At 38.9% G+C, this 27,650-nt stretch overlaps 2 protein-coding genes across 5 annotated transcripts in view; both read right to left on the reverse strand.

The window, feature by feature from the left end:
• The window catches only part of GFM1 (G elongation factor mitochondrial 1), a 50,665-nt gene extending 32,062 nt beyond the window's left edge, over positions 1-18,603 (reverse strand). The window contains exons 1-7 of the mRNA NM_001206149.1: positions 18,401-18,603; positions 15,906-16,058; positions 14,220-14,352; positions 13,581-13,785; positions 11,510-11,626; positions 8,604-8,754; positions 297-451 (exon numbers count right to left, since the gene is read on the reverse strand). Of these exons, the coding sequence (NP_001193078.1) occupies positions 297-451; positions 8,604-8,754; positions 11,510-11,626; positions 13,581-13,785; positions 14,220-14,352; positions 15,906-16,058; positions 18,401-18,490 (1,004 nt within the window). The 5' untranslated portion in view covers positions 18,491-18,603. The remainder of the gene's footprint in view (positions 1-296; positions 452-8,603; positions 8,755-11,509; positions 11,627-13,580; positions 13,786-14,219; positions 14,353-15,905; positions 16,059-18,400) is intronic.
• Positions 18,604-23,779: 5,176 nt separating this feature from the next.
• MLF1 (myeloid leukemia factor 1) overlaps positions 23,780-27,650 on the reverse strand; it is a 30,455-nt gene continuing 26,584 nt past the window's right edge. For 3 of the 4 annotated variants that reach the window (XM_024990132.2, XM_005201732.5, NM_001038158.2), the window contains 3 exons: positions 27,140-27,299; positions 25,495-25,633; positions 23,780-23,901 (listed from right to left, as the gene is read on the reverse strand). In XM_024990132.2, the coding sequence (XP_024845900.1) occupies positions 23,796-23,901; positions 25,495-25,633; positions 27,140-27,299 (405 nt within the window). In that variant the 3' untranslated portion in view covers positions 23,780-23,795. Of the gene's footprint in view, positions 23,902-24,622; positions 24,686-25,494; positions 25,634-27,139; positions 27,300-27,650 lie in introns of all 4 variants that reach the window. The other variant, XR_233382.5, reaches the window with a different exon arrangement.

The raw sequence follows: 27,650 nt of genomic DNA on the forward strand, positions 1-27,650 counted from the left end.
TGTTTCTTAAATAACATTAAAAAAAATTGGTTCCAAATGAGAAAATCTTCTAATGATGTAAATCTTGATAATGAAACAAACCATATTCTAACTTACAAATAGAATATGATATGGGAAGGTATATTTTTCTTTATGCCAAAATTGTTACCCAAACACAAATAAAGATTGGTTTTTATAAATTATTGGAAAAAACCCACAAATGCATCATAATTTCAAAAACCATTCTTAAATTCTTTTCCAGTGCACAGATGTTAAATTCTCTGTGCATAGACTAAGAATCAATTTCCAAGACTTACTCCTGATTGAGAATAGCATAATTCTGGACTTCAGATGGATTCGGGAGGTATTCTAAAACAGCATCTAAAAGAGGCTGAACTCCTTTGTTTTTCAAGGCACTTCCCAAAAAGACAGGAGTAAATGACCTGTTTAGAGTAGCTCTTCGAATGGCAAGCTACAAAAGAAAAAATAATAATAATGATTAGTTCATCTTAAAGTTACATTTTGTGTTTCAGATCAATTACAAAGGAACAAATGAATGAAATAAATTGATACTCTTTGGAGTACTGGCTTTAGTGGAGACTGGAATAGGGTTCTCTACAACTTAAGGTCAAAATACCCTCCCGCTCCCACCAAAAATAGAAAGAAAAAGGCTATTTAACTTTCAACACTGTAACTGCTTTCAACCCTTAGAATGTCACTAACTTTCAATTTGGAGAAAAAACTATATACATACACACAGGACAGTGTAAATGGTATGTTAACAATTGTGTAAAATAGAGGAAAAAGCAACATATATGCAAACAAAACAAAACAAAAATCTATGGAAAGAAACACCAGAAACTATTAACTGGCAACCCAGTTTAGGAATGGGGCCCAGAGTGGCTCAGACATAAAAGAATCTGCCTGCAATATGGGAGACCTGGGTTTGATCCCTGGGTTGGGAAGATTCCCTGCAGGAGGGCATGGCAATCCACTCCAGTATTCTTGCCTGGAGAATCCCCATGGACAGAGGAGCCTGGCAGGGTCCATGGGGTCATAAAGAGCTGGACACGACTGTGCAGCTAAGCACAGCACAGAGTGCCGGGCAGATGAGAGCCAGGTAAGAGACTTCTTACTGTATAACTTCATATAGTTTTTAAATGTTTAAACCATATGAAAGTATCTATTAAAAAAACAATTAACCAATTTGTTTTCTTTTTTTAAAGGATATACATACGGGAAGCCAAACCGGTACAAGTTGCTCATAAATTAAGGGTCCTGATAGTAGCAGGCTGTAAATAACGACCTCCTGATCTTGTACCAACCTCTCGTGCAAGCACCATCCATGTGCCCCAGCCTTGCTCCTCAGGGGCTACTGGCTACAGGCCTCAGAGGGGGCAGTAGAGCTTTAGCTCTGGCGGCTGGAAGAGGCCAACAGCAGTCTGTGCTATGGCCACAACCCACCACAGTTGTTGGTGCAGCAGAAATACGGAGCAGAATAGTTATTTCTCAGTCCTCAGGAAAAATAGAAGCCTAGATATTCCACAAAGCTTAAAGCAACACATTTATAACCACAATTTCTAAACATCACAATGAAAACTAGGATAACAACTGAGCACAATAAAAGGAGTATAAAAAGAAGAAAATAAGCATGTTATGAAAGCAATTAGCCTTCAGAATGGGAGAAAATAATAGCAAATGAAGCAACTGACAAACAACTAATCTCAAAAATATACAAGCAACTCCTACAGCTCAACTCCAGAAAAATAAATGACCCAATCAAAAAATGGGCCAAAGAACTAAATAGACATTTCTCCAAAGAAGACATACAGATGGCTAACAAACACATGAAAAGATGCTCAATATCACTCATTATCAGAGAAATGCAAATCAAAACCACTATGAGGTACCATTTCACGCCAGTCAGAATGGCTGCAATCCATAAGTCTACAAGTAATAAATGCTGGAGAGGGTGTGGAGAGAGGGAACCCTCTTGCACTGTTGGTGGGAATGCAAACTGGTACAGCCACTATGGAGAACAGTGTGGAGATTCCTTAAAAAATTGGAAATAGAACTGCCTTATGATCCAGCAATCCCACTGCTGGGCATACACACTGAGGAAACCAGAACTGAAAGAGACACATGTACCCCAATGTTCATCGCAGCACTGTTTATAATAGCCAGGACATGGAAGCAACCTAGATGTCCATCAGCAGATGAATGGATAAGAAAGCTGTGGTACATATACACAATGGAGTATTACTCAGCCATTAAAAAGAATACATTTGAATCAGTTCTAATGAGGTGGATGAAACTGGAACCTATTATACAGAGTGAAGTAAGCCAGGAAGAAAAACACCAATACAGTATACTAACGCATACATATGGAATTTAGAAAGATGGAAATAATAACCCTGTGTACGAGACAGCAAAAGAGACACCGATGTATAGATCAGTCTGATGGACTCTGTGGGAGAGGGAGAGGGAGAGGGTGGGGAGATTTGGGAAAATAGCATTAAAAAAAAAAAAAAGAAAAAAGAAACTCTCTTAAAAACTTGCTTTTTCTAGGACCAGAAACGGCTTGGTCACTAACCACTGAGGCTACCTTAGGCCACAAAGTCACATTTTTGACATTCCAACCCTCCCTTATATACAAAAGTAAGAATGAATGAATCTTACCACACCTTCTTTACTTCCACTGAATACAGAAACACATGAGTGTGGTTGATGAATAGAAAAAAGGAGAAATTAAAGCTAAACCTATACCAGCCTAACAAAAGCTATGTTCTTACCCCAAATTTCCCTTACTTTTGTAAGAATCACATTCACACTTGGAAACTGCTGCCTTCCCACTGTGCCTGATACATCCAACGACAACACAGAAGCTAAAGTACACTGCAGCCTGGAAGAAAGCGGGAACAACAGAACTGAAAGCGCTCTCGCTGAAAGCCCCCTGCGAGGCTGGCCCCTGGCTGGTGTCTGGGAATCTGGGTGTCAGGGGATTCCCAGCAGCTGGGAAGACTGGCTCACTGTGCCTATACTGCTGCAAAAACAATGGGATGTATGCTAAATACCTGCTTTCCTTCTGGAAGTCTGGAAATTGGTATGTGCTAGGCAGGGTGTGTCTATGTGAGTGTGTCGCTCAGTCATGCCTGACTCTGACCCCATGGATCGTAGCTGGCCAGGCTCCTCTGTCCATGGAATTCTCCATACAAAAATACTGGAGTGGGTAGCCATTCCCTTCTCCAGGGGGATCTTCCCAACCCAGGGATTGATCCTAGCTCTCCTGCATTGCAGTTTAATTCTTTACCATCTAACCTACCAGGGAAGCCTTATGTGACCAGCCTCCAGTGAAACCAGCACTGAGTCTCTAATGACCTTCTCTGGTAGACATTTCACAGGTACAGTCACGACTTGCTGCTCGAGGACACAGGCATGCACGGCAAGACTCCACTTGAGAGTGCCTGGAAGCTTACACCTGGTTTCTTCTGGACGTTACCTCACACGCCTTTTCCCTTTGCTGATTCCGCTCTGTACTCTCTCACTGTAATGCACCAGAGCCATGAGTGTGACTACGTGCTGAGTCCTGACTCCCAGTGAATCACAGAATCTGGAGTGGTCTTGGGGACTCCTGACACATTCCTTTTAATAGATCAAGACCTCTCTTTGGTGGTTCTTAGGATACACTGCTCAACTTTATTTAAGGCCCAGACCTATACTTTCCTATAAGGAGTTCTTTAGTCATTAGAGAGCTGAGGTGATAAGGCCTTTGTGAATGGTACAGAACTCAAGCTGAGATATGTTAGTAAGCATCTCAGTTTCAATAGGGTTCTTTCCTTGTGCACCTGATCTATAAACTCCCTGAGTGCACTTATTACACACAATGTTTATTTACCTGATCTCCGCTAAGTGCATGAAGTGGTTTCGCAAAATAAGTATCAGTCTTTTTTTATTATGATAACGTAAACATCACAAAATTGACTGTTTTAACCATTAAGTGTACAGTTCAGTAGCATTAAGTACATTCACATTGCTGTCACCACTATCTGTCTCCAAAACTTTTTATCACCTCAAATTGAAACTCTGGATCCATTAAACTTCCCATTCTCCCCTCCCCCAGCCCCTGGTAACCACTGTCCTACTAGAAACTTGACTGTTCCGGCTATCCCACAGAAGTGTAGTCATACAATACTTGTCCTTTTATGTCCGGCTTATTCCACTTAACGTGATATCCTTAAGACTCACCCATATTGTAGCATGTATTAGAATCTGGTTCCTTTTTAAAGCTGAGTAATACCCCATTGTATGAACACGCCACTGTTATTTGTCCTTCATTCACTGATTGGCACTGAGTTGTTTCCAACTCTGAGCTACTGTGAATCATGCTGCTGTCAACATTGGTGTGCAAATATCTGATCCTTGCTTTCAATTCTCCTGCATATATAGAAATGGAATTGCTGGACCGTATGGTAGTTCTTGGATATGAATCTGAGCAAACTCTGGGATACAGTGGAGGACACAGGAGCCTGGCGTGCTGCAGTCCATGGGATCGCAAAGAATTGGACACAACTTAGCAACTGAATGAAACAACGTGGTAGTTCTGGGTTTAATTTTTTTTTGAGAAATCACTACTGTTTTCCACAGAAGAAGCATCATTTTACATTCCCACCAGCGATGCACAAGGATTTCAATTTCTCTAAATCCTCACCAACACTTGTTACTTTGCTTTTTAAGTAACAGTCATCCTAATGAATAAAGTGGTATCTCACTGTGGTTTTGATTTGCTTCCCTAATGACTAGTGATGTTGAGCATCTTATTGAGCCATTTGTTCTCTGTTATGGAGAACTGTCTGTTTAAAAACTGAATACCAGTCTTAAGCAGGTGATTTCTCTTCATTTTAAAGAGCTGAACAATCAAGTAAAGAAATCTATATGGCCTTCCAAATAGTCAGCAGTGTACATTTCTAGTTTATCTTCTTTCTTTTTAATAAGGATATGTCCAAGAGGTTGGCTGTTTAAGTATCCCCTTCATGGCTCACTACCTTGGTGGTGAAGGGGCTTGAATAACTCAATGAAGCTATGAGCCACGCTGTGCAGGGCCACCCAAGATGGATGGGTCATAGCAGAGAGTTCTGACAAAACGTGATCCACTGGAGAAGGGAATGGGAAACCGCCCAGGACACTTGCTGTGAGAATCTCATCAACTGTATAAAAGGCCAAAAAGATATGACACCAAAGACGAGTCCCCCAGGCCTGAAGGTGTCCAAGACACTGCTGGGGAGAGTGGAGGAGAATTACCGATAGCCTCAGAATGAATGAAGTGGCTGGGACAAAGCAAAAATGACACTCAGTTGTGGATGTGTCTGGTGATGAAAGTAAAATCCCATGCTGCAAAGAACAGTATTGCATAGGAACGTGGAATGTTAGGTCCATGAATCAAGGAAAATTGGACATGGTCAAGCAGAAGATGTGAATAAACAATGACATCTTAGGAATCAGCGAACTAAAATGGACAGGAATGGGAGAATTTAATTCAGATGACCATTATATCTACTACTGTGGGCAAGAATCCCATAGAAGAAGCGGAGTAGTCTTCATAATCAACCAAAGAGTAGAAATACAGTACTTGGCTACAGCCCCCAAAAAGACAGAATTATCTCAATTCGTTTCCAAGGCAAGCCGTTCAACATCACAGTAATCAAAGTCTATGCCCCTACTACCAATGCAGAAGAAGCTGAAGCTGATCAATTCTACAAAGACCTAGAAGACCTTCTAGAACTAACACCTAAAACAGATGTTCTAGTCACCATCGGGGATTGGAATGCAAAAGCAGGAAGTCAAAATATACCTGGAGTAACAGGCAAGTTTGGCCTTGGAGAACAAAATGAAGCAGGGCAAAGGTTAACTGAATTCTGCCAGGAGAATGCACTAGTCATAGCAAATACCCTTTTTCAACAACACAAGAGATGACTTTACACATGGACATCACCAAATTAGTCAATACTGAAATCAAACTGATTATATTCTTTATAACTGAAGATGAAGAAGCTGTATACAGTCAGCAAAAACAAGACGTGGAGCTAACTGTGGCTCAGATCATCAGTGTCTCATAGCAAAATTCAGGCGTAAACTAAAGAAAACCAGGAAAAACAACAGGCCAGCCAGGTATGACTTAAATCAAATACTGTATGAATTCACAGTAGAGGTAACAAACAGGTTCAAGCAACTAGATCTAATTAACAGCATGCCTAAAGAACCACTGACAGAGGTCCCTACTGCACAGGAAGTGGCAAACAAGATCATCCCAAAGAAAAAGAAAAGCAAGAAGGCAAAGTGGTTGTCTGAGGAGGCCTTATAAATAGTGGAAGAACAAGTGAAAAGTGAAAAGGAAGGGAATGAGGGAAAGGTACATCCAGTCAAACGCAGAGTTCCAAAAAATAGCTAGAAGAGGCAAAAAGGCCTTCTTCAATGAACCATGCTTAATAATAGAAGAAACAACAAATGGGGAAAGGCTAGAGATCTCTTCAGAAAAACTGGAAACATCAAGGGAGCATTCCGCCCAAAGATGGGTACAATAAAGGATAAAAATGGTAGAGACCTAGTAGATGCTAAAGATCAAGGAGAGCTGAAAAGAATACACAGAAGAACTATATAAAGAAGATCTTAATGACCAGATTATTACAATGGTGTGGTTAGTCACCCAGAACCAGACGTTCTGGAGTGCGAATCAAGTGGGCCTTAAGCCCTGCTGTTAATAAAGCTAGTGAATGCGATGAAATTCCAGCAGAACTATTCAAATCCCTAAAGGATGACACCGTCAAGGTTTTTATGACAGCCAATCTGGAAGATCCAGTAGTAGCCACAGGACTGGAAAATCCTCATCCCAATTCCCAAGAAGGGTAGTATCAAAGAATGTGCTAACCATTAGACAATTGCACTCATCTCCCATGCTAGTAAAGTCATGCTTAAAATCTTGCATGCCAGGCTTCAGCATTATGTGAACGAAGAACTTCCTGATGTCCAAGCTGGGTTTAGAAAAGGAAGAGGAACTAGAGATCAAATTGCCAACATTCCCCAGATTATAGAGAAAGCAAGGGAGTTTCAGAAAAACATCTATCTCTGTTTCATCGACTACGTTAAAACCTTTGACTGTGTGGATCATGACAAACTGTGGAAATCTCTTAGAGTGATGGGAATACCAGACCATCTTACCTGTCTCCTGAGAAACCTGTAGGTGGGTCAAGAAGCAACAGTTAGAACCCTGTATGGAACAACTGATTGGTTCAAGATGGAGAAAGGAGTACGACAGGGCTGTCACCCTGTTTGTTTAATCAACACGCTGAGCACATCATGAGAAATGCTGGGCTGGATGAGTTATAAGCCGGAATCAAGATAGGTGGGAGGAACATCAACAACATCAAATGTGGGGATGATACCACTCCAATGGCAGAAAGCGAAGAACTAAAGAGCCTCTTGATGAGGGTGAAGGAGGACAGTGAAAGAGCCGGCTTAAGACTAAAAAAAAAAAAAACTAAGACAATGGCATCTGGCCCCATACTGCATGGCAAATAGAAGGGGAAAGGTGGAAGTAGTGACAGTTTTCCTCTTCTTGGGCTCCAAAATCGCCGCACACAGTGACTGCAGCCATGAAATCATAGGACAATTGCTTCTTGGCAGGAAATCGATGACAAACCTAGACAGTGTGTTGAAAGCAGAGACGTTACTCTGCCGACAAAGGTTCGTATAGTTAAGTCTATGGTCTTCCCAGTGGTTCTGAGAGCTGAATGGTAAAGAGCACAGAATGCCAAAAAATTGATGCCTTCGAACTGTGGGGCTGGAGAAGACTAGTGAAAGTCCTCTGGACAGCAAGGAGATCACACCAGTCAATGTTAAGGGAGATCAACCCTGAAAATTCACTGGAACGACTGATGCTGAAGCTGAAGCTAAAGTATTTTGGTCACCTGATGCAAACAGACAGCTCATTGGAAAAGTCCCTGATGCAGGGAAAGACTGAGGCAGGAGAACAGGGCATCAGAGGATGAGATGGCCGGATGGCATCACCGATGCACTGAACATGAACTTGGGCAAACTCTGGGAGATGGTGAGGGACAGGGAGGCCTGGTGTGCTGCAGTCCATGGGGTTGCAAAGAGTCGGACTTCACAACTTTGCAACAAGACTGGGCGACCGAGCAACAACAGTGGAGAACTGTCTATTTAAAAACTGAATACCAGTCTTAGGCAGGTGATCAGTTCATTTTAAAGAGTCGAACAATTAAGTAAAGAAATCTATGGCCTTCCAAATAGTCAACAGCGTACATTTATAGTTATCTTTTTTTTCTCTTTGATACAGATAGGTTCAAGAGGTTCACTGTTTAAGTATCTTTTGTCTTAGAACAAACTGATTCCTTTCCCATTTTATATAACTCACTACTTAAAAAAAGAGTAATATGCCATGTCACACTTTTTTTGAAGGAACCAATTATGTTAAACAACTTTGCTCGGATTTCATTAATAAAACCCCTACATAAAAGCATCATGTCCCTTCCCTACAAAAAAACAAAAACAAAACCCCCCAAAAACCCTCTTTTTCTTGTTCATATAAGATGTATTTTGAGAGCACCTGCCTTTAAATCTGAGATTGAGGGAGTTTTTTCTTCCAGAAACATCTCTCCAAGTTGCTCATCTGAATTAGCAACACATTCAATCAGCTCCTGCCGGTGGTCTGCTGCCGCCGCCCTGAATTCTGCTGGAATTTCCCCGTATCGAACAATCTGACTAAGAGAAGAAATGTTTTATTTTGGTACTTTAAGAATATTCAATTAAGTTGTAACTAACTTTACTCCAATAAAAATTAATTTGAAAAAAGAATATTCAATTAAACATATAAGTTATCAGTGAAAAAGATAAACTAATGGCCAAAATGTTTTTTGAGATAAGAGCTCTGATATTTTTGCATTAAAATCACAAATAAGAAAAAAATGTATCTGTAAAATTCAGACGGAATAGTGGACAAAATATTTAAAACAGGCAAAGCAAATTGCTCAAGGTTCTACTACCAGTAAATGTATGAGCCACACACAATTCAAAGCCAAACTGACTCCAAAGCCCATGAGTATAGCTGACCCGTGAACAAAACAAGTTTGAACTGTGCAGGTCCACTTATACAAAGATGTTTTCAATAAACATGCAAAAATATGTGTATTACATTGTCTGCAAGACTTGTACTGAAGTGTATCATTATGTAGGAATAAGTGATATTTAATATGAAATTAAAAATGTATTAGTTTAATTACTGTTTTAAAACTTTGCTTTCAAAGAATTACATCCATACAGTATGCCTCTCACAGAATTAGAGAAACTGCATACCATTACAGGTAATTTTTTTAAGTCACAATATTTCCAATACTGTATTAGGAATATGATTATAATATCATATGCCATAAACAATTTTATAATAACTAGGCTAGGCTACTACTTTACACCAATTATACTAGGCTACCATAAAGCAATACATTGCTGCTTCTTTCTTATCAATGCATGAACTGTTATACCTGTAAATAAATATGAATTTCTTTTCACGTTATCTTTTCATTTTTGATAGTGTCCAGTCAACAGTAGGTTACTAGTAGGTAAGTTTTGCGGGGAGTCAACAGTTATACTCGAACTTTTGACTGGATGAGGGATCGACACCTCTCATCTCTACACCGTTCGAGGGTCAACTGTACTGGAAAATTCTATTAGATTAATCAGAATATCACAGTCTTTGACAAGCAAGATAGAGATTTGACTCATCTGGGTCATTAATAACAAATCCAATTACACAATTTTTTTTTAATACAGAATACTCCATTTTGTAGTTAAAAAAAAAAGTTTACTAATTATGACAGACTCTTCAAACTTGACCTCCATTCTCCATTCCTCCAGGGGCCAGATAGCTAAAAGTCACAAATAAATACACACAATGGAGAAATGGACATACTCGGTATTTACAAACGTCAGTCTGAACACTTTAAAAGTAGTTCTTTAAAAATGGAGTCTAAGGTCAAGCAATTAACAAGCTTTTCAGAAAAAAACTCCTGAAAAAAAAAAAGGGGTGGGGAAGGGAGAAGCAAATCGCAAACAGTCAGAAAATAATTCTTATTATCCTAAAGAATGGCTCTTCACAGCCTTCAGAATCTAATTTCTTCCTTCCTGGCAAGGTCCCTGGTTGTCTTTCATTTCGGAAACTTCCTTTCAAAATATACATACCCAGTGGTCTAGGGCTGGGAAAAGGCGCAGGTACATTAAGAAGTTCCACCTGTGGTTCTGATGCACAACAGAGTTTAAAAACCTCTACTTTAGAGGACAGAAACGTGCGCACTGGTAATTCTGGGCAAGCGAAGTAATCACTTACTTAAAAATATTTTTTGAGTCCCTATTTTGTACCAGACAGTTCTAGGGCTGGGGACATAGCAGCGAATAAACCTGATAAAAATTCTTGTCCCTTACATTCTAAGGAGTGAGAGGTAAACTCGGTTGTCATCACTTAGTCGTGGAACAAAAAGTGAGAGAAACGCCTTGTCCACTGAATGGGCTTGATCTTCTCCTTACGTAAAAGATGGTCAATAAAGATAAACTCTATAGTTATCTGATCACAATGGCTTTCATCCACCTGCCAGACTAGTAATCTCAGTTCCAAAAGAGAGGAAGGGACCCCTTAGAAAGGACCTTTGGAGAAACTGCCAGGCTCCGGAGCGACTCTTCAGAACAAAGGATCACTTACAACTCCCCACACTGTCTATTTAGTGCCATTCAAACTCTGGCATTCGGACCTGAAACATGAGCACCACTTGGGAGCATTCCAGAAATGCAAATACCAGGCTCCACTCTATAGCTACTGAGTTAGAATCCCTGCTAGTGGATCCGGATATGTGCATTTTTCCAGGTGATTTTTCTGAATGCCACAGTTTGATAACCACTGGGATTTGTATGCAAAGGTCTCTCAAAACTTGGTTGATGGACCAAATACCATGTCAAAAGTTACCAATTTGCTTTTTGTATTGCCCAAACATTCTTTTATTTACATAAAAGAATATGTAACTTCTTTTACACATTAATCTTTTTATCTTTGTAATCCTATGAAGTAAGTAGAGAAGTATTTATAATCCCTTCTTTCTTCCCAGTTTTTATAACAATACTCATGACACAGTAGTTGTTCCAACAAAGTCTACAGAACGAATGAACAGATCAATGAATAAAAGTAGAAAAAGAGATATTACATCATTAGTTTAAGCTGAAGGCCTTTCACCATACCATGTATATCACAGTGTGATATACATATATCATCCAAAGAGCAACATATTCCCCCTTGGACTGAATGCTAAGCAAAATGGGAAGTAACCAGAATTAAATGCATTAAAAGAAAATCATCTTAAATGACATTTTTTCAGTCTCATTTCAAAAAAGTTTATATTTAAAGCACTCATCCATATCCTTCTCTTTGATACTTTTTTAAAATATAAGATTTGAATAGTATATTTTTAACACTTACCCAAAGTCTCCATCAAAATAGATGGCTCGTTCCTCAATAAGATCTATAATACCTTTAAAATCACTCTCTAAACCAATGGGCAATTGTACAAACGCTGCATTATGACTTAGTTTAGACCTGAAAAATAAAAATACGTGTTTACCCCTTTTTCTCTTCATCAAATTTCTTTGAACTGACAAAATAAATTAAAAAAAGAAATCAATGGCAGATCTTTGGAACTGATTAGCAGGTCAGAGCCAAAGGTACAAAGCAGCTGGGAACAGACTGACAAATTCATTGTGCTCAGGAAGCACAACCCTATTTAGGCAACAAAGATAACTGTAAGATAAGTGTTTTTCCCATTAGATCCCCGGAATACCCTGAATCAGACACAGAAGGGAGAAGACAAGTCACTGAGTGGTTGGCCCGGAATACCCTGAATCAGACACAGAAGGGAGAGGACAGGTCACTGAGTGGTTGGCCAGGAAATTAAAGGATGGTGGGATAACTGTGTCCACGTCTCCTTCTTGGATCAGCTAATACAAGTGAAGCCAAGTACAGCTATCTGAAAAGGAAGTTCCCTAGGGGGAAAATCCATACGGTGGTTATTAGACACTCATCATCAGCCTGTGCACCCAATCAGGCACAACCACAGAACGGAAATTACACTCATTGGCAGGAATTCACATTCAAGTAGGCATATGCTGTTTAGTCTGTAACTCTGACCAGATAACTAAGAACTACCAAATACTTGAAGGAAACAAACAGCTTGAAAGAGATGGGAGTTCAAGAAACAGTACTAACTTCCAAGGAAAGAGTTACTAGAGAAAATAAAATGTAAAGATTCAAGAAGTAATCACCTCTATTAATATGAAACTGAACTACATAATTGCTGGGATTAAAAAGAACAAAAAACAGGCTAAATAACAGAAGGGAAGCAGATGAATACCAGAGAAGTGAATTGGAAGACTAACCTCAAAAATTTTCTCATAACCCAGTGAAAAATGAGAAGGAAACAGAAAGTATGAGAAAGTATGGTAGAAAAAGCAAGACAGAGAGGTCAGATTCAGAAGTTTCAAAAGCTATTTAATGGGAATCATAGGATGAGGTAACAGATAAAGGGGAGTGGAGCAAAGCAGTATTTGACTACCAAAATAGTCAAATAAATGCTGAAAGAGAATCTGCCTGGAATTCAGAAGAAGACTTGGTGGAAAGAGCCCGTTTACTGCCAACCACAAGTAAAATATAATTAGAACAAAAAGTGAAAACATTTCATTTTGCCAAGAAAGTATTACAAACACCCAGTAAAGAAAAGGTTCACTTGCATATTCTCAAACATGTCATCTCCATCAGAGAGCACACAGCAATACCGTCGCTTCAAGTCCCCTAACACGCATCTCTTGTCATGAGACGCATTAGTCTCTCCACTGACTCAGACTTTACTGCCTACATCCAAGAGCTCAGTCACGGGAGACTTGGGTAGGAACTCGACGGCTCCATCTACGGATCTACCAAGGGTAAAAAGGGCAATCGACTCTTCTCAAGGCTGTGTGAAGTACATCGTACTGTGAAAATGTAAAATCATGTCAAGACCACTGGGTTATGTCTAGAAAGGAAGGACTGCTGCTATCCTAACAAATACATTAACTGATGAAACGAATAAGCGTACTATTGACAATTTAAGGCATTAAATTAAAATTCCTCAAATAAAGGTTAAAACTGAAGGCAATCCTTTATGCTTGTTTAAATAAACATGAAGTACTTTTACAACCTATCCTAGATTATAACTTCTCTAATTATAACACTACAAATTACCAGATGAGTTCTGAATTCACCTTCAACTTCTCTAAAAATTTAAGTCAGATTTCTCCTATTATACAGAGAAAGTAGTTGGTAAAATCATATCACAAACTAAACTATGGACATCAGGGTTCCATTTACTAAGATAAGTAATTCACATACGTGCATTTTAAAAAGGAAAAAAAAATTCAGGATAAAGCTTAACGACACTGAATTAACGGTGTTTCTAGATGTACACCTAGCTAGGTCTGGTAGCTAGACCGTAACTCCGCTCTGTTCTAAGGTGCGGTACCTCATTTGCTGCAGGGCCCTGGCTGGGTTGGAGCCCACCCGGTCCAGTTTGTTAATGAAAGTGAGAAACGGAACATTGTAGCGCCTCATCTGGCGGTTAACAGTCATGGTCTGGCACTGCACCCCTCCGACGGCACAGAGAACCAGGACCGCGCCATCCAGCACTCTCAGGGCTCTCTCAACTTCGATGGTGAAGTCCACGTGCCCTGAGCAGACAGACAAGTGTGTCAGGGTCTTAAAAAGCAGTCTGAATTTTTACCACGTGCACAAGTAAAAGTCCACCTCTGATCATTATGGAAGTCTTCTAATTAGAATGTGGACTCTCTAAACCACCAATATCATTCACCAACCACAAGGTCCAGGGGCCCAACAAAATCCAACTCCAAAGCTGCTAGGGCACGGGCACCTCTGGAATCAGCAGCAACGTGTAAAGGGGAGGAATCCTGCTAGTCACTATTTATTTGCACTATTTTTCAAAGAAACCACTTAAAGATGAAGTGTTTTAGGTCCCATTCAGATTTCTCTAATAGGGAATTCACAGTCACACTTTAGGAGTTTTATTTGTTATTAAAAAATGAGCTAGGTCATAGGAGAGGAAAGAACTGTGTTGCTACCCAAAAGGCTCAAGAACTCAACTCACCAGGAGTATCTATGATGTTGATATTGACATCTTTCCACATGGTATATGTGGCCGCTGACTGAATAGTGATTCCTCTTTGTCTCTCGAGTTCCATGGAATCCATGACAGCACCAACTCCATCTTTACCTTTCACCTAAACACAAGCAAAGCAATTCAGATTTCTCTGTCCCTGCCTTCCAAGAAGGGAAGACATCTTTACAGAAGGAACCAGAACACAGAGAAACTTAACTGTCAAACCACATCTCAGGAAATTGCAATTGAAAACTGATTACAGTATTTGGCCTCTATTAACAGTAACCCTTTTTTTCACTGCTGTTGTCAGCAGCTGCTACCACTGAGCGTCACCTGGTCTCAAAAGCCACCCTGGCTCCCTCTGCCGCGTTTCTTCTGCCTGCCTTGTGTCAGTCTGTGAGCAGGTGTGCAGGGAACAGGTATATCCCTTCTATGCTACTTGTGGACTTTGAGGGCTGGGTGGGAAGGATTCAGCTTCTAAAGTCTGTGATTTAACAAGATGGTCTTCATCTGAAGTAACACTTGTAAGTGGAAAGTTGAGTTACTGGATATGTTATGCCTTCAGGAGAGTGCCAAGATTTTCTAAAATAATTTTTTCCTGATAACTGTAATTTTTAACTAGTAGGCTAATACATCATCAGTTTAAACCCTTTCCCCACTTAACATTATAAACATCTCTCCAAAACATATGTAAACATTGTTTTTACGGCTGCTTAGGGGTATATCGTATTGACTTAACATTCTGTTTTTTTTTTAATTGGAGGAAAATTGCTCTACAATGTTGCACTGGTTTGTCATAGATCAACATGAATCAGTCATAATTGTACATACACCCACTCCCTCTTAAGCCTTCCTCCCCTTTCTCATTGCACCCCTTGAGGTCACAGATCACCAGGCTGGGGTCCCTGGTTACACGGTAACTTTTCACCAGCTATGTATTTTGCACCTGGCAGGGCATATACGTCTATGCTACTTTCTCCATTCATCCCATTCTCTTCGTCCCCCACTGTGTTCACAAATCCATTCTCTACGTCTGCGTTTCCATTCCTTCCCTGCAAATAGGTTCATCAAAACCATTTTTCTAGATTCCATATATATACGTTAATATACAATATTTGCTTTTCTCTTTCTGACTTACTTCACTCTATGTAACAGATTCCATCTCACTAAAACATTCTTTTTTATGCCTGGGTAATATTCGTGTGTGTATGTGTGTGTGTGTGTGTGTGTGTGTCTCTCTCTCTCTCTCTCTCTCTCTCTCTTCATGCCTGGGTAATATTCATGTGTGTGTGTGTGTGTGTGTGTGTGTGTCTCTCTCTCTCTCTCTCTCTCCTCATCTGCTGATGGACATATCAAGGTTGCTTCCAAGTCCTAGCTGTTGTAAATAGCACTGTGATGAACTCTAGGGTACACGTGTCTTTTTCAATTACGGTTTTCCCAGATTTACTTAACATTCTTAAAAAAACAATCTACTCAGGATACCCAGAGTGATGGTTTCTAGAGAAACTCCTCAGAGCAACATTTCAAGCCAACCTGAGCTATCCGCTTTGTGACTGATTAAATTTCCAGGGTTACGATCCTTTTAATCTTTCAGGATTGTGAAGTTTATTAAATCCTTACAAAACAATCAAAACCAAGGTCAAACTAATCTGAAGTCAACCATGAACCCCATACCTCATGCATTTTTGCGATTCTGCCAGTGTAGTAAAGCACTCGTTCTGTTAATGTCGTTTTCCCAGAATCAATGTGAGCTGAGATCCCGATATTTCGTATTTTTTCATTAGGAATCACCCCTGATGAACACCATCGGCAGATCTTCCAATTAGCCTGAAAACATAAAAGCTCAATTCAGTGCACTTTTTATGAGATAACAGTTGACAATTAGAAAGGGCTGAATGGACATCTCTCCTCTAAGAAATCTCAATGAACACAAAACAGCATAGGAGATAGCCTGAAAGGGCAAAACAGTGAATGTCTCAACTGTCAACTCCTATAACCAAAGAAGAGATTGCAAGGGAGAACAGGAAAAGCATACTATAATCTCAATGAACACAAAATAGCATAGGAGACAGCCTGAAAGGGCAAAACAGTGAATGTCTCAACTGTCAACTCCTATAACCAAAGAAGAGATTGCAAGGGAGAACAGGAAAAGCATACTCGTAAAAAAAAAAAACAAAACTCAGAAAAAATACATTCAAATTAATTAAATATAAATGGACAGATATTTTTACTAAAAGGCACAGGTCTTAAAACATACACTGGGGCTGATAAAATCAGAAAGACAGTTCCCAACAGCTGCTTTAATAGGAAATAGTTTTCACCCTAAATTTTACTTTGATTTCCCCCTGTTCCTTCTTACTGTAGATTCATAGCTAGCAAGGATTTTTGAGGATTTTTAAGCTGTATGTGGAGGTGCCAATATGTTCAAGGTAGTGTACAAAAGGTTGCCAATTCCTTCTACCCTGAAACAATAACTTTTAAACAGCAACAACAACTTTATTTTACTCCAGTGGTGATGGGGAATTCTGCATTTTATGCAATCAAGACAATATAAATCTCTCCCTACAAGACTGCACATCCAAAATGCACTGCAGCCACTTCTAGATAAGGGGAAGTAGAAGATGTAAAATGGAATCTGGGTGATCAGCACTTGGTTGATTAAACTCCTGGGATATCAGCAAGCAAAGCAAAGTTCTGCATGACAGGAAAGGATCAACTCCTAATGCAGGTCAGGAAGCAACAATCAGAACTGGACATGGAACAACAGACTGGTTCCAAATAGGAAAAGGAGTATGTCAAGGCTGTATATTGTCACCCTGCTTATTTAACTTCTATGCAGAGTACATCATGAGAAACGCTGGGCTGGAGGAAGTACAAGCTGGAATCAAGATTGCCAGGAGAAACATCAATAACCTCAGATATGCAGATGACACCATCCTTTTGGCAGAAAGTGAAGAGGAACTAAAAAGCCTCTTGATGAAAGTGAAAGAGGAGAGAGAAAAAGTTGGCTTAAAGCTCAACATTCAGAAAACTAAGATCATGGCATCCAGTCCCATCAATTCATGGCAAATAGATGGGGAAACAGTGGAAACAGTGGCTGACTTTATTTTGGGGGGCTCCAAAATCACTGCAGATGGCGACTGCAGCCATGAAATTAAAAGACACTTACTCCTTAGAAGGAAAGTTATGACCAACCTAGATAGCATATCAAAAAGCAGAGACATTACTTTGTCAACAAAATTCAAGGCTATAGTTTTTCCAGTAGTGAGGTATGGATGTGAGAGTTGGACTGTGAAGAAAGCTGAGCGCCGAAGAATTGATGCTTTTGAACTGTGGTGTTGGAGAAGACTCTTGAGAGTCCCTTGAACTGCAAGGAGATCCAACCAGTCTATCCTTAAGGAGATCAGTCCTGGGTGTTCATTGGAAGGACTGATGTTGAAGTTGAAACTCCAATACTTTGGCCACCTGATGTGAAGAGCTGACTCATTTGCAAAGACTCTGATGCTGGGAAAGATTGAGGGCAGAAGAAGGGGATGACAGAGGATGAGGGCTGGATAGCATCACCGACTCAATGGACATGAGTTTGGCTGGCTCCGAGAGTTGGTGATGGACAGGGAGGTGTGGCGTGCCGCAGTTCATGGGGTCGCAAAGAGTCAGACACGACTGAGCGACTGAACTGAATGCTAGTCCACTCTGCGACCTCTCCCCGCGTCCCGCAAAAGGCAGACAGAACCAAAGAAAGGTACGGGGAAGGTAAGGCTACAAATCAAATAAACCAGGTCAGCTAAAATAGACAGCACTCAGCCCAATGACACTCTGTACTGAAAAGAGCACTGGATAATGAGCCAGAAGCCCTGGGTTCGAGCCCTGAACACACTAATTTTTCAGTTGTCTTGATCTTCACTCCAGTTACCTCTTGTCTTTAAGGTATATCAAAAACACAAGGCTTATCCGGAGGCCGCCCAACCTCCCAGGGCACAGAGGCGCTGCTCATTAATAACCAGCAGCTGTGCAGATACCCAAGGGGCTTTTCACACTGAGGTCCATTCGGAGTTGTCAGTAAGGAGATGCCAGGGAGGGAAGGGTGTCGCTTCCCCCCTGGCCTCGGACGCACCGCAAGGTCCCGGGGACAGACCGTAGTGCGGTCTCACCCCGTCGGACTCCACTACCTGCTTCCCCTGCCAGCCCAGGGCTGCGGGGACCCGCGGGAGCGGCCCGCGGCCCACAGCCGCGGCGGCGGCAGCTCCCAGCAACCTCATGGCGAACGCAGCACAGGAGAGAAGGTCCCTCGACTCCGGCTCTGTCCAGCAACCAGCACTACTACTGGAAGCGGTCAAAGTCACGCCGGCAATCAGTGCCGAAGAGCACTTCCGGGGCGAAGGATACGAGGGAGGAGAGAAAAAAAGAGAGAGGGAGAAGCTTCCGGATCTCAGAGTAGAGCGGCATCCTCCGCTGCCCGGATGCCCTCTACCGACTGGGAAGAGAAAGTGCAGTCGCTTTGCGTAGCTAATCAGGCTTTTTATGCATGCTGCCAGAAAGATGCAGCAGCCTTTATTTTGCTTTGCCTATACAGCAAAGTGGAAATATGTTTATAATCGTATTTAAAATTAAAATTTAAAAATAGTTATTTATGCTACTACAAAATATGAAAAAATAATCTACAGGATATGATCTGTAAAAAACTTGGGAAAATAATAAAATATCTACAAGTGATTTTTCTCAAGACGTTCCATCGTTGTTCTATGTTAAACATTATGTGTCTAGTCCATATAGAAGATAGCATCCTTGAAATTCCACTTCGATTTCTTGGAGGCATAGGAGCTAACGATCTTCCCCTCAAAACCTTCTTCTGCAGTCTTCGTTTCAACGGAAACTCCATTCCTCGAGTTGCCGGGACCAAAAATGTCACTTTAAACCCCTTTGACTTTCCTGCTCTAGTCAGTCGGCATGTACTATGGGCATTACGTTAAAAAATGGATGCAGAATCTGCACCTTCTCCCCACCTCTCAAAGCACTGCTATCTCTACGGACTTACTGTCGTAGCCTACCTGACCTTACTGCTTCTGCCCTGCAGCTGCTCGGTCTATTCCTTCACAGTCACTAAAAGGGATCTTTTTAAGCGTGAGGGTGTCATGTTTCTGCTGAAAACACCCATCCAGTGAATCAGTCACTGTCATCTCTAGCGTAGGCTTGAAATTTTTTATAACGGATTTTTTAATCTGAAAGCTTTTCATTACCTTAAAAATTTAAATAACTAAATTAAAAAAAAATAATAACCTTCAGAATAAGCACCTACAAAGCCTTGCTTGAGCAGCCACGCCAGCGTAGCCCTACTTCACTTGCTTTTTCCTCTCCACCTCCTTGCCGACCCTCACAGAACCAGAGCCAGTGCTCTCCTCCTGATCCAGGCATGGCTCTTTCCCTTTCTTCTCTGTTCAAATATCTTCTATCAATTAGCTGTTTCCTGACCAACTCTTCTAAAACAGCAAGCTCTTTCCTATGTTTGTGCACTGCTTCGTTTTCCTTCAGAGCTCTTCTTAGATCCAGACGCACTTTACACAACTGTCTATTGTCTGACTCCCCCGATGAGGACTGCTCCAAAAAGACAGTGATTTGATTTTGTTAATTGCTGTACTCCTTGCTGTGCTCAATAAATACTTGTTAAATGAGTAAGTGCAAATAAATAGAAATCAGAGTAAATTACAAGAGACAGGAAAAACCATAGATTTGATGATGAATTTTGGACTTACTTTTTGTATATCAACCATGTGTTAATTTGTAGTAAAGGACTGACTTTGATGAATAAATCCATTAATGTTGAATACACTTTAAAGCAAACTTTATTTGTAGGCTTTCAAAAATTGAGTCTTTATAAACCTTTGTATTTGTTTAAAATACACAAATTAAATAATAGTTATGTAAATGGTAATACAATTAAGGTTTTAATTTAAAGATATAATTTAAGTAAAAAAGTGTGTTACTTTTGGAATTGCTTTTTGAAATTACCATTTTAACAAACTAAATTTCCTAGAGTAAAAATTCATACTCTTCCTGTGTGTGTATATTTATATTCATATTTTTCTGTAATTATTATACCAAGTATATTCTTAATTTTTTTAAATTAATCACCACTTTTAACCAAAGTAATAAACTTTTGTTTGCTCCACAGAAAGAACTGGAAGACAAAAACCAAAAACCATCTAGCTAGTTTTCACACTTTATAAATTACTTAAATTTTAAAATGGCCAAAAATACACATACATTTAGAGTAGTTGCACATAGAATAAAGATACATTCAATGAAGTTCCTGATTTACTGCAGTGAGGGTCTAGTCAAACCTCAGTAGACTCTCCAAAATATCCTAGCCTGACTAGCTGAATACTACTGTCTTAGTCCATTCAGTCTGCTATAACAAAAGCACCATAGACTGGGTGACTATATGAAATTTATTTCACACAGTTCTGCAGGGTGGGAGGCCTGAGATCAAGGCTCCAGGAGATTCAGTGACAGTGTGTGGAACTTGCTGGTTCCTGGCGGCCAACTGCTCACTGTGTGCGCACAAGGCAGAAAGAACAGGTGAGCTGTCCAGGGTCTCATCTGTTGTTTTTGTTGTTTAGTCGCTCAGTCATGTCTGACCCTTCGCAACCCCATGGACTTCAGCCTGCCAGGCTCCTCTGTCCATTGGATTTTCCCAGGTAAGAATACTGGAGTGGGAAATACTCCAGGAAAATACATTTCCTCCCCCAGGGGATCTTCCCAACCCAAGGATCAGACCCACATCTCATGCATTGGTAGGCAGATTCTTTACCGCCAAAACCACCAGGGAAACCCAGGGTCTCTTTTTTGTTGTTGAGTTGCTAAGTCATGTCCCACTCATTGCAATCCCATGGACTGTAGCATGCCAGTCCGTCCTCCACTATCTCCCAGAGTTTGATCAAATTCAAGTCCACTGAGTTGGTCTCTTTTACAAAGGCTTTAATTGTATTCAGGAGGGCTCCACCCTCATAACCTTACAAAGGCCCCACATCCAAATACCATCACGTTGCCATGAGCAAGTCACTATTTGCTACTAATGTGCTCCTGCCACTGCCTGGTGACAGTAATAGATAATGAAATCATAAGGGTAAGTAATGGAAATCTATCCCCGGGACTGAGTTACCAGGAAAATCGCTAAAGTAGCAAAGAACCTAAGTACTCAACTTGACCTTACCGTCAAGGCCACATTCACCAAACAGCTAATATCCTTACATTCCCCAAAGACACAGACTTCCAGGAAGATCAGTGGTTGTCAATAAAGAAAAAATAATATAAAAACTACAAGTATAGTTTTTATACTAGTTGATTTCAGAATGGGCTTCCCTTGTGGTTCAACTGGTAAAGAATCTGCCTGCAATGCTGGAGACCTGGGCTCAATCCCTGGGTTGGGAAGATCCCCTGGAGAAGGGAAAGGCTACCCACTCCAGCATTCTGGCCTGGAGAATTCCATGGACTGTATAGTCCATGGTGTTGCAAAGAGTTAGACACGACTGAGTGACTTTCACTGACTTCAGAATTAGGATAAAAATAAATTCTGGAAAAAGTCAATTTCAGTAGTGTGTGAAAGTAAAGAATTGACATTTAATCTCTGGATGTCACATATTTTATAAATGGCCCCCTAGGAAGCACTGTTGGAGAAGGCAATGGCACCCTACTCCAGTACTCTCGCCAGGAAAATCCCATGGACAGAGGAGCCTGGTGGGCTGCAGTCCATGGGGTCGCGAAGAGTCAGACACGACTGAGCGACTTCACTTTTACTTTTCACTTTCATCCATTGGAGAAGGAACTGGCAACCCACTCCAGTATTCTTGCCTGGAGAATCCCAGGGACGGGGGAGCCTGGTGGGCTGCCATCTATGGGGTCGCACAGAGTCGGACACGACTGAAGCAACTTAGCAGTAGCAGGAAGCACTGTGGCAGAAGATGAATTACATATTTAAATCAATTTTAACATGACTGCCCCAGTGAACAAATTGGGGTGAAAAAGGCATCTATGAATTCTGTTATATGATGCATGGAAGTTATACTCTTGTAACTACAATATTTATTCAAGTGTGTTTCATATTTGAATACAATGATTTGAGTTAACAATCAGTGTAATAATTTAGGAGAATAACTACAGTGTCTACTGGATTTTGATCTATCCAGTGAATTTACACAAACGTATTATTTAAAACCAATGCCTTATGATAAGTTCCCAATGTGTAATAGTATGTTATTAGTATAATCATTATTCATAAGAGGAAAATTTTAACATCTTTAACTGATACATGCTCAATTATTTTCCATTCTAAAACTGAGATGACACATTCGCATTTTATTTTAGTGACTAAAGGCATGAAACACAACTACTAATATTAACAGGATATGATACAGAAAATTAGAAGAGTATAAGCATAATTACACAATTCTAATTCCAAAGTTTAAAAAGGAAGATATTAGGATTATAGAGTGTTAGTTGACTTTGTTCTTTTTTTCTCCCTTTGAAACAACAAAAACTTAAAGAGTTAAGATTTTATATTTTCATCAGCTTTATGCTTAAATTTATATAAACAGATCAATGCTATAATTCTAGAACAAAAAATTCAAGAGCTGAATTTTTAAATAGTATAATTAAAAAGGGAACAGTTGAATTATTAAGTACCTTGCTCAAACACACACATCACCTGTCTAAGAAATTTTGAGACAATCAATCATTAAGGTTTGCAGAATACCAAATGCATTTTTCTAAATGTCACAAAGAGGCTGAGCAGAGTTTCTCCAAGGACAATCCAACTTTAGAATCTTAACCATGGAGATAAATTAAGCTGTCTGTGAGAAAGGAGAACAGAAATATGCTACCTTAAGATGTTAAAGAGAAACGTCAATGGAAAGTCTGATGAGTGTTAACAATGTAATACAGAACAAAAAAAGAATACACTGTATAAAGAAATGATAAGAAGAAAATTCAGGTATATTAGCAATTTAAAATCTCTTCAAAAATGAACTATTTGCTTATTCTTTATGTCCTTCATCAAAATAACAACTAACTTTTTATAAAGAGTACTAGTATAGTTTTTGCTTTATTTTTAAAAATTCTTTAAGCTGGCTGGCTACATAAACACATTATAAAATTTGAGCTAAATAATTTTAACCTTTATTAACATCACTCTATTACAGTGTTGCTAAAAAACTGGGACTATTTTTGAGCAGTTTACTTATTTTAACTAATTTTATATGATAGAACAGTTGTACGTTCAATCTTGAATATACAGGGGAAAACATAACCAATATAAAAATAATTATGAAAGCAAAATCAGCATATGTTATGTTTTAAAGAGTGTTAGAGAACAGCTTGCACTGTTGAAGATTCAAGTTTTATTCCTAAAGTAGGGACAATATAAAGGGAGCACTTTCAAGAACATTCAGAAGAAAGTTGCTAAGAACAGTACTGATTTAATAACAAAAGATTGGTCTTATGTGTATTACCCAGCACCATTACTTTCTCTGTTAAAATAATCAAAACTAAAGAAATCAAATGCAATGCTATTTATTTTTTGTTGATTTTCACAGGTGATCCTTTGATGTTGAGTTTGTCCACAAAAACATTTGATCTTCTTCCATGTTCAATGGCTGGACTTTGATGATGTTTCTCCCTAAGAAATATACATATGAACATTAACATCATTTTTAAATGGTCATTAAAACATCAACACAAACTTGATAAAGGCCACTGTAATTTAAGGTGAGTTTTATCTTAAGAGTTCTGTAATAGCTTTGAAAAACATATGGCAGACAATTTCACTTAACATTTAAGAGAGCAACAGCTGCTTCCCTGAGACAGATTTAACTGTTTACCTTTGAACCATGCTGTCCAACATCATAGCCACTAGCCACATTATTTACATTTAAATTAATTAAAATAACATAGAATTTCAAAATTCAGTTCCTTGGTTGCATCACTGACATTTCAAGTGTGATTCAACAGCCACGTGGGGCTAGTGGCTACCATACTAGACAGTACAGATGTATAACGTTTTCATCACTGCAAAAAATCGTTTCAGAAAGTTCAGCTGGACAGTGCTGGTTTACAGAAAATGCCACTGATCGGGTTATAGATTTATAAACCAACTATAAGGAGCATGCTTTTCTCTAGCTGGGACCTGAATCTCACAGGCAAACTTAGGTTTGATTATAGCACTGTTAGGTTTTTATCAATGAACTTTTCAAAGGGAGACAATTATGGTTTACAATTAATAGGGGAGCAAGTTTTCTATGGAAAACATTAGGGCTCTAAATTCCTAGACAAGTATTTTAAAATAAAAGATGTTAGCACACAAAATTCTGCACAAGGCTTCTGGTTTACTTGGTACCCACTTGTTGCTTGCTGGTTCTGGGCAGCATTCCACCTTCTGCAGCGATCCTCCACTCTCTTATAGCCTAGAACAGATTTCTGTTTTGAGGCCTGGTGAGGCCTCTCTCTCTCTCTCTCTCTTAAGTCTAATGGCAACAGGAATTAGGTAGTGTTTTCAATTTTCCCCCAGAGAACCAAATTAAATGGTAACTCTAGAATATACACTAAACGTGTCCAAGTCTCATCTTTAAAGTTGGTTAAGGATATTTGTTTTTCACATCTATTCCAAAAGATAATTCCAAATGAGGCTAAAGTTTTTGAAAAATTCTTCCAGAATATCTAATACAGATATTGTAACATACTATTTAATACATAAGTATCTAAAAATATGTTTGCCATTAAATGCTCAATTTTGATCTGTTAGGGAAGTTTTGTTCAGCCTTTCAGCTACAGTCCCTCTCCCCTTACCATATCCCTAAACGCCAGTATCTTTACCTAGTACAACACCAGTTTCTTTACCTAGTACAACACCGGTTTCTTTACCGAGTACAAAATGTACAACTCCTCCTCTCTCCAGATGAGAATCTGTTGCATAAGAATAACTGCATTATAGTATATCACTTTTCCTTAGGAGGATTTTAGTCCTATTGTCTAAAGCATAATTTGCTAGTGAGTTACTAGTCATACAATCCTAAAATATTATTGGGTTTCAGGTACAAATTTAAATTTCTGTTGGAATACTCGGATGTAATTTAAAATTATTACATCTTTCACAAAACATTGATACAAGCCACCTGGTCATAAATCAAAACTTCCTGATAAGAGAGGTAAAATTACATAACTTTCCTTCTAATTTGTTTTTAAAAAACACAATTTAATTAGAAATAACTTTTACCTTCTTTTAAGTTCTCGGGATCCTGAATTCTCATGAGCAACACTTCGCATCCTAGAGTTATCTAGATTGCGCCATTGTCCCCTTGGCTGGTACTTCAGAATCTCATTTTGCCACTCATCATCAAAAGCATGAGCATCACCTACATTAAATATCAAAATGAAAGGGTAAGTAGTAAGGTGTCAACTGTCAGTAACTGCTTTGCTCCCTACATGTTCCCTGGTGTTTCCAACGGCCTAACCTTAGAGATAGGAAACTGCTTCAAATATAGAGGTCTTTGACTCAGAGTGATGCTTCCTTTTCTGTTTGTTCCTCTCCTATTCCTGCTGGTAATTTGGTTATTGCTGAGTTGTTTTTTCACAAACCTGCCTGGATATCATGTTGTTCTATCCCTGGACCCCATGACCCAGTGACACTGACTTACAGTCTTTCTTTTTTCCTGGGTCATCTCACAGTCATCCCACTTTTCCTCTACTTGGAGGACACTCCTCCTGGGACTAGCACTTCCTATTAATCTCACAATTTCACTACATAGTTTGGCCCCACAAGTTTCTGTTTCAGTTTCCTAAGATAGGTTACTCATCTGCCAATTTATGTTGCTATGAAGTAGGTAATCTAAATTCTATAATAATGATAAGTAAATGACAATACTTGTTCTTTCAGATTGCCTATACAACAATGTTACTTTGCCAAAATTTTCTTCAATATGTTAATTATTGTGAAGTATTCTGTATATATATAAATATTACCAAATTGCAAAGGTTAAAATTAAAGAAAGGTTAAGATGTTGTGGCTTTCATCTCATTGCATAAGAATAATTTTCTCTAATTCCAACCTGAAGAGAATTTCTTTCTCTAAAATGAAACAATAATTAAAACTCTTTACTATTATAAAACAGTTTTACTTAAAATACTTTCTAAAAACAGGAAATGAATATAACTTAAAAACTATAATGAGAAGAGTTAGGACACTAGAAAGAATTGAATGCATTAAAGAATGAGTAGGAAATATAGGAAGTGGAAGAGATGAGCTTGATCCATATATATTATCACTTTTAGGTAACCATTTAGAATGTTTTTGAAAAAGTAACATCATAGATGGCTGTTCACAATTATAGTTGGGAATTAAAATAAGCACAATATAAACTATATAGATGGTAAAATACTAATTTTGAAAAAGAAAAGCATGTGTGTTTATATGTTTATATACACATAAAACTATTAGGAATATATATACTAAAACATTAATACTAGTATTTGGGGTTGGAATTATGGATGATTTTATTTTCTCTCTTTGTACTTTTTTATGCTTTTCAAATATACTTCTTTGATAACCACAAATATATAAAGACTCGTTTTTACTAATGACAGCTTTACTAAAAAACGAAAGATTCCATTTTCCAAGTATAAAACAAAAAATAAATGATACTCAACATTAAAAAATCACTATGAAAAAACAGATCTACTATGAAACAATGAAACCACAATTTTATTACTATGTTGATGATGTCTTGCCTACATATACAATTCATAAACTGCCTGAAAGATCACATGAAATGTTTCTATTAAAAAAATTCTCACCAAGTGCTACTGGTACAGCTGCTATTTTAACTTCAAGAGGAAGAATGCCATTTTTTCTGATAACTTACATTCATTCATATTGATGAACTCTTGATTGACCTCTTCATCTCCAGTCTTGTTGTTCTTTGACTTTTTAATGACATGAGCTCGGTCATGGAGGTGATGACCAACAGCCATTTTTTCTAGTCCACTGTCGGAATCTCTTAATGCTTTCCTGGTTTCCTTTATCTGTGAAAATGAAGAATATAAAAATTAGTTATTATTTATATAAATATAGCATATAAACTCCTCAACCTACTTACCTATACAGGTAAGAAAATAAATATATTGCTCTAAAAATAATGGGTACTTAGTTCCACTACCAACTTGTAGTAAAATTATGGTAATAATTCTCTGATATTTCCTGACCTGCTTAAAATTAAAATGTCTAGGACAAGCAGAACCAGTATAATTATTTAAAAAAAGAATACATGTAAGGGCAACTAATTATTCAGCAGTCATGAAATGACTTAAAATATTGTTTTCATTTAAGTCACCCATTAGACAGGCAACCCCTAATTTTCTTTAGGATAAGTACTA

Source organism: Bos taurus, chromosome 1, assembly GCF_002263795.3.
Source record: "Bos taurus isolate L1 Dominette 01449 registration number 42190680 breed Hereford chromosome 1, ARS-UCD2.0, whole genome shotgun sequence".
Lineage (NCBI taxonomy): Eukaryota > Metazoa > Chordata > Mammalia > Artiodactyla > Bovidae > Bos > Bos taurus.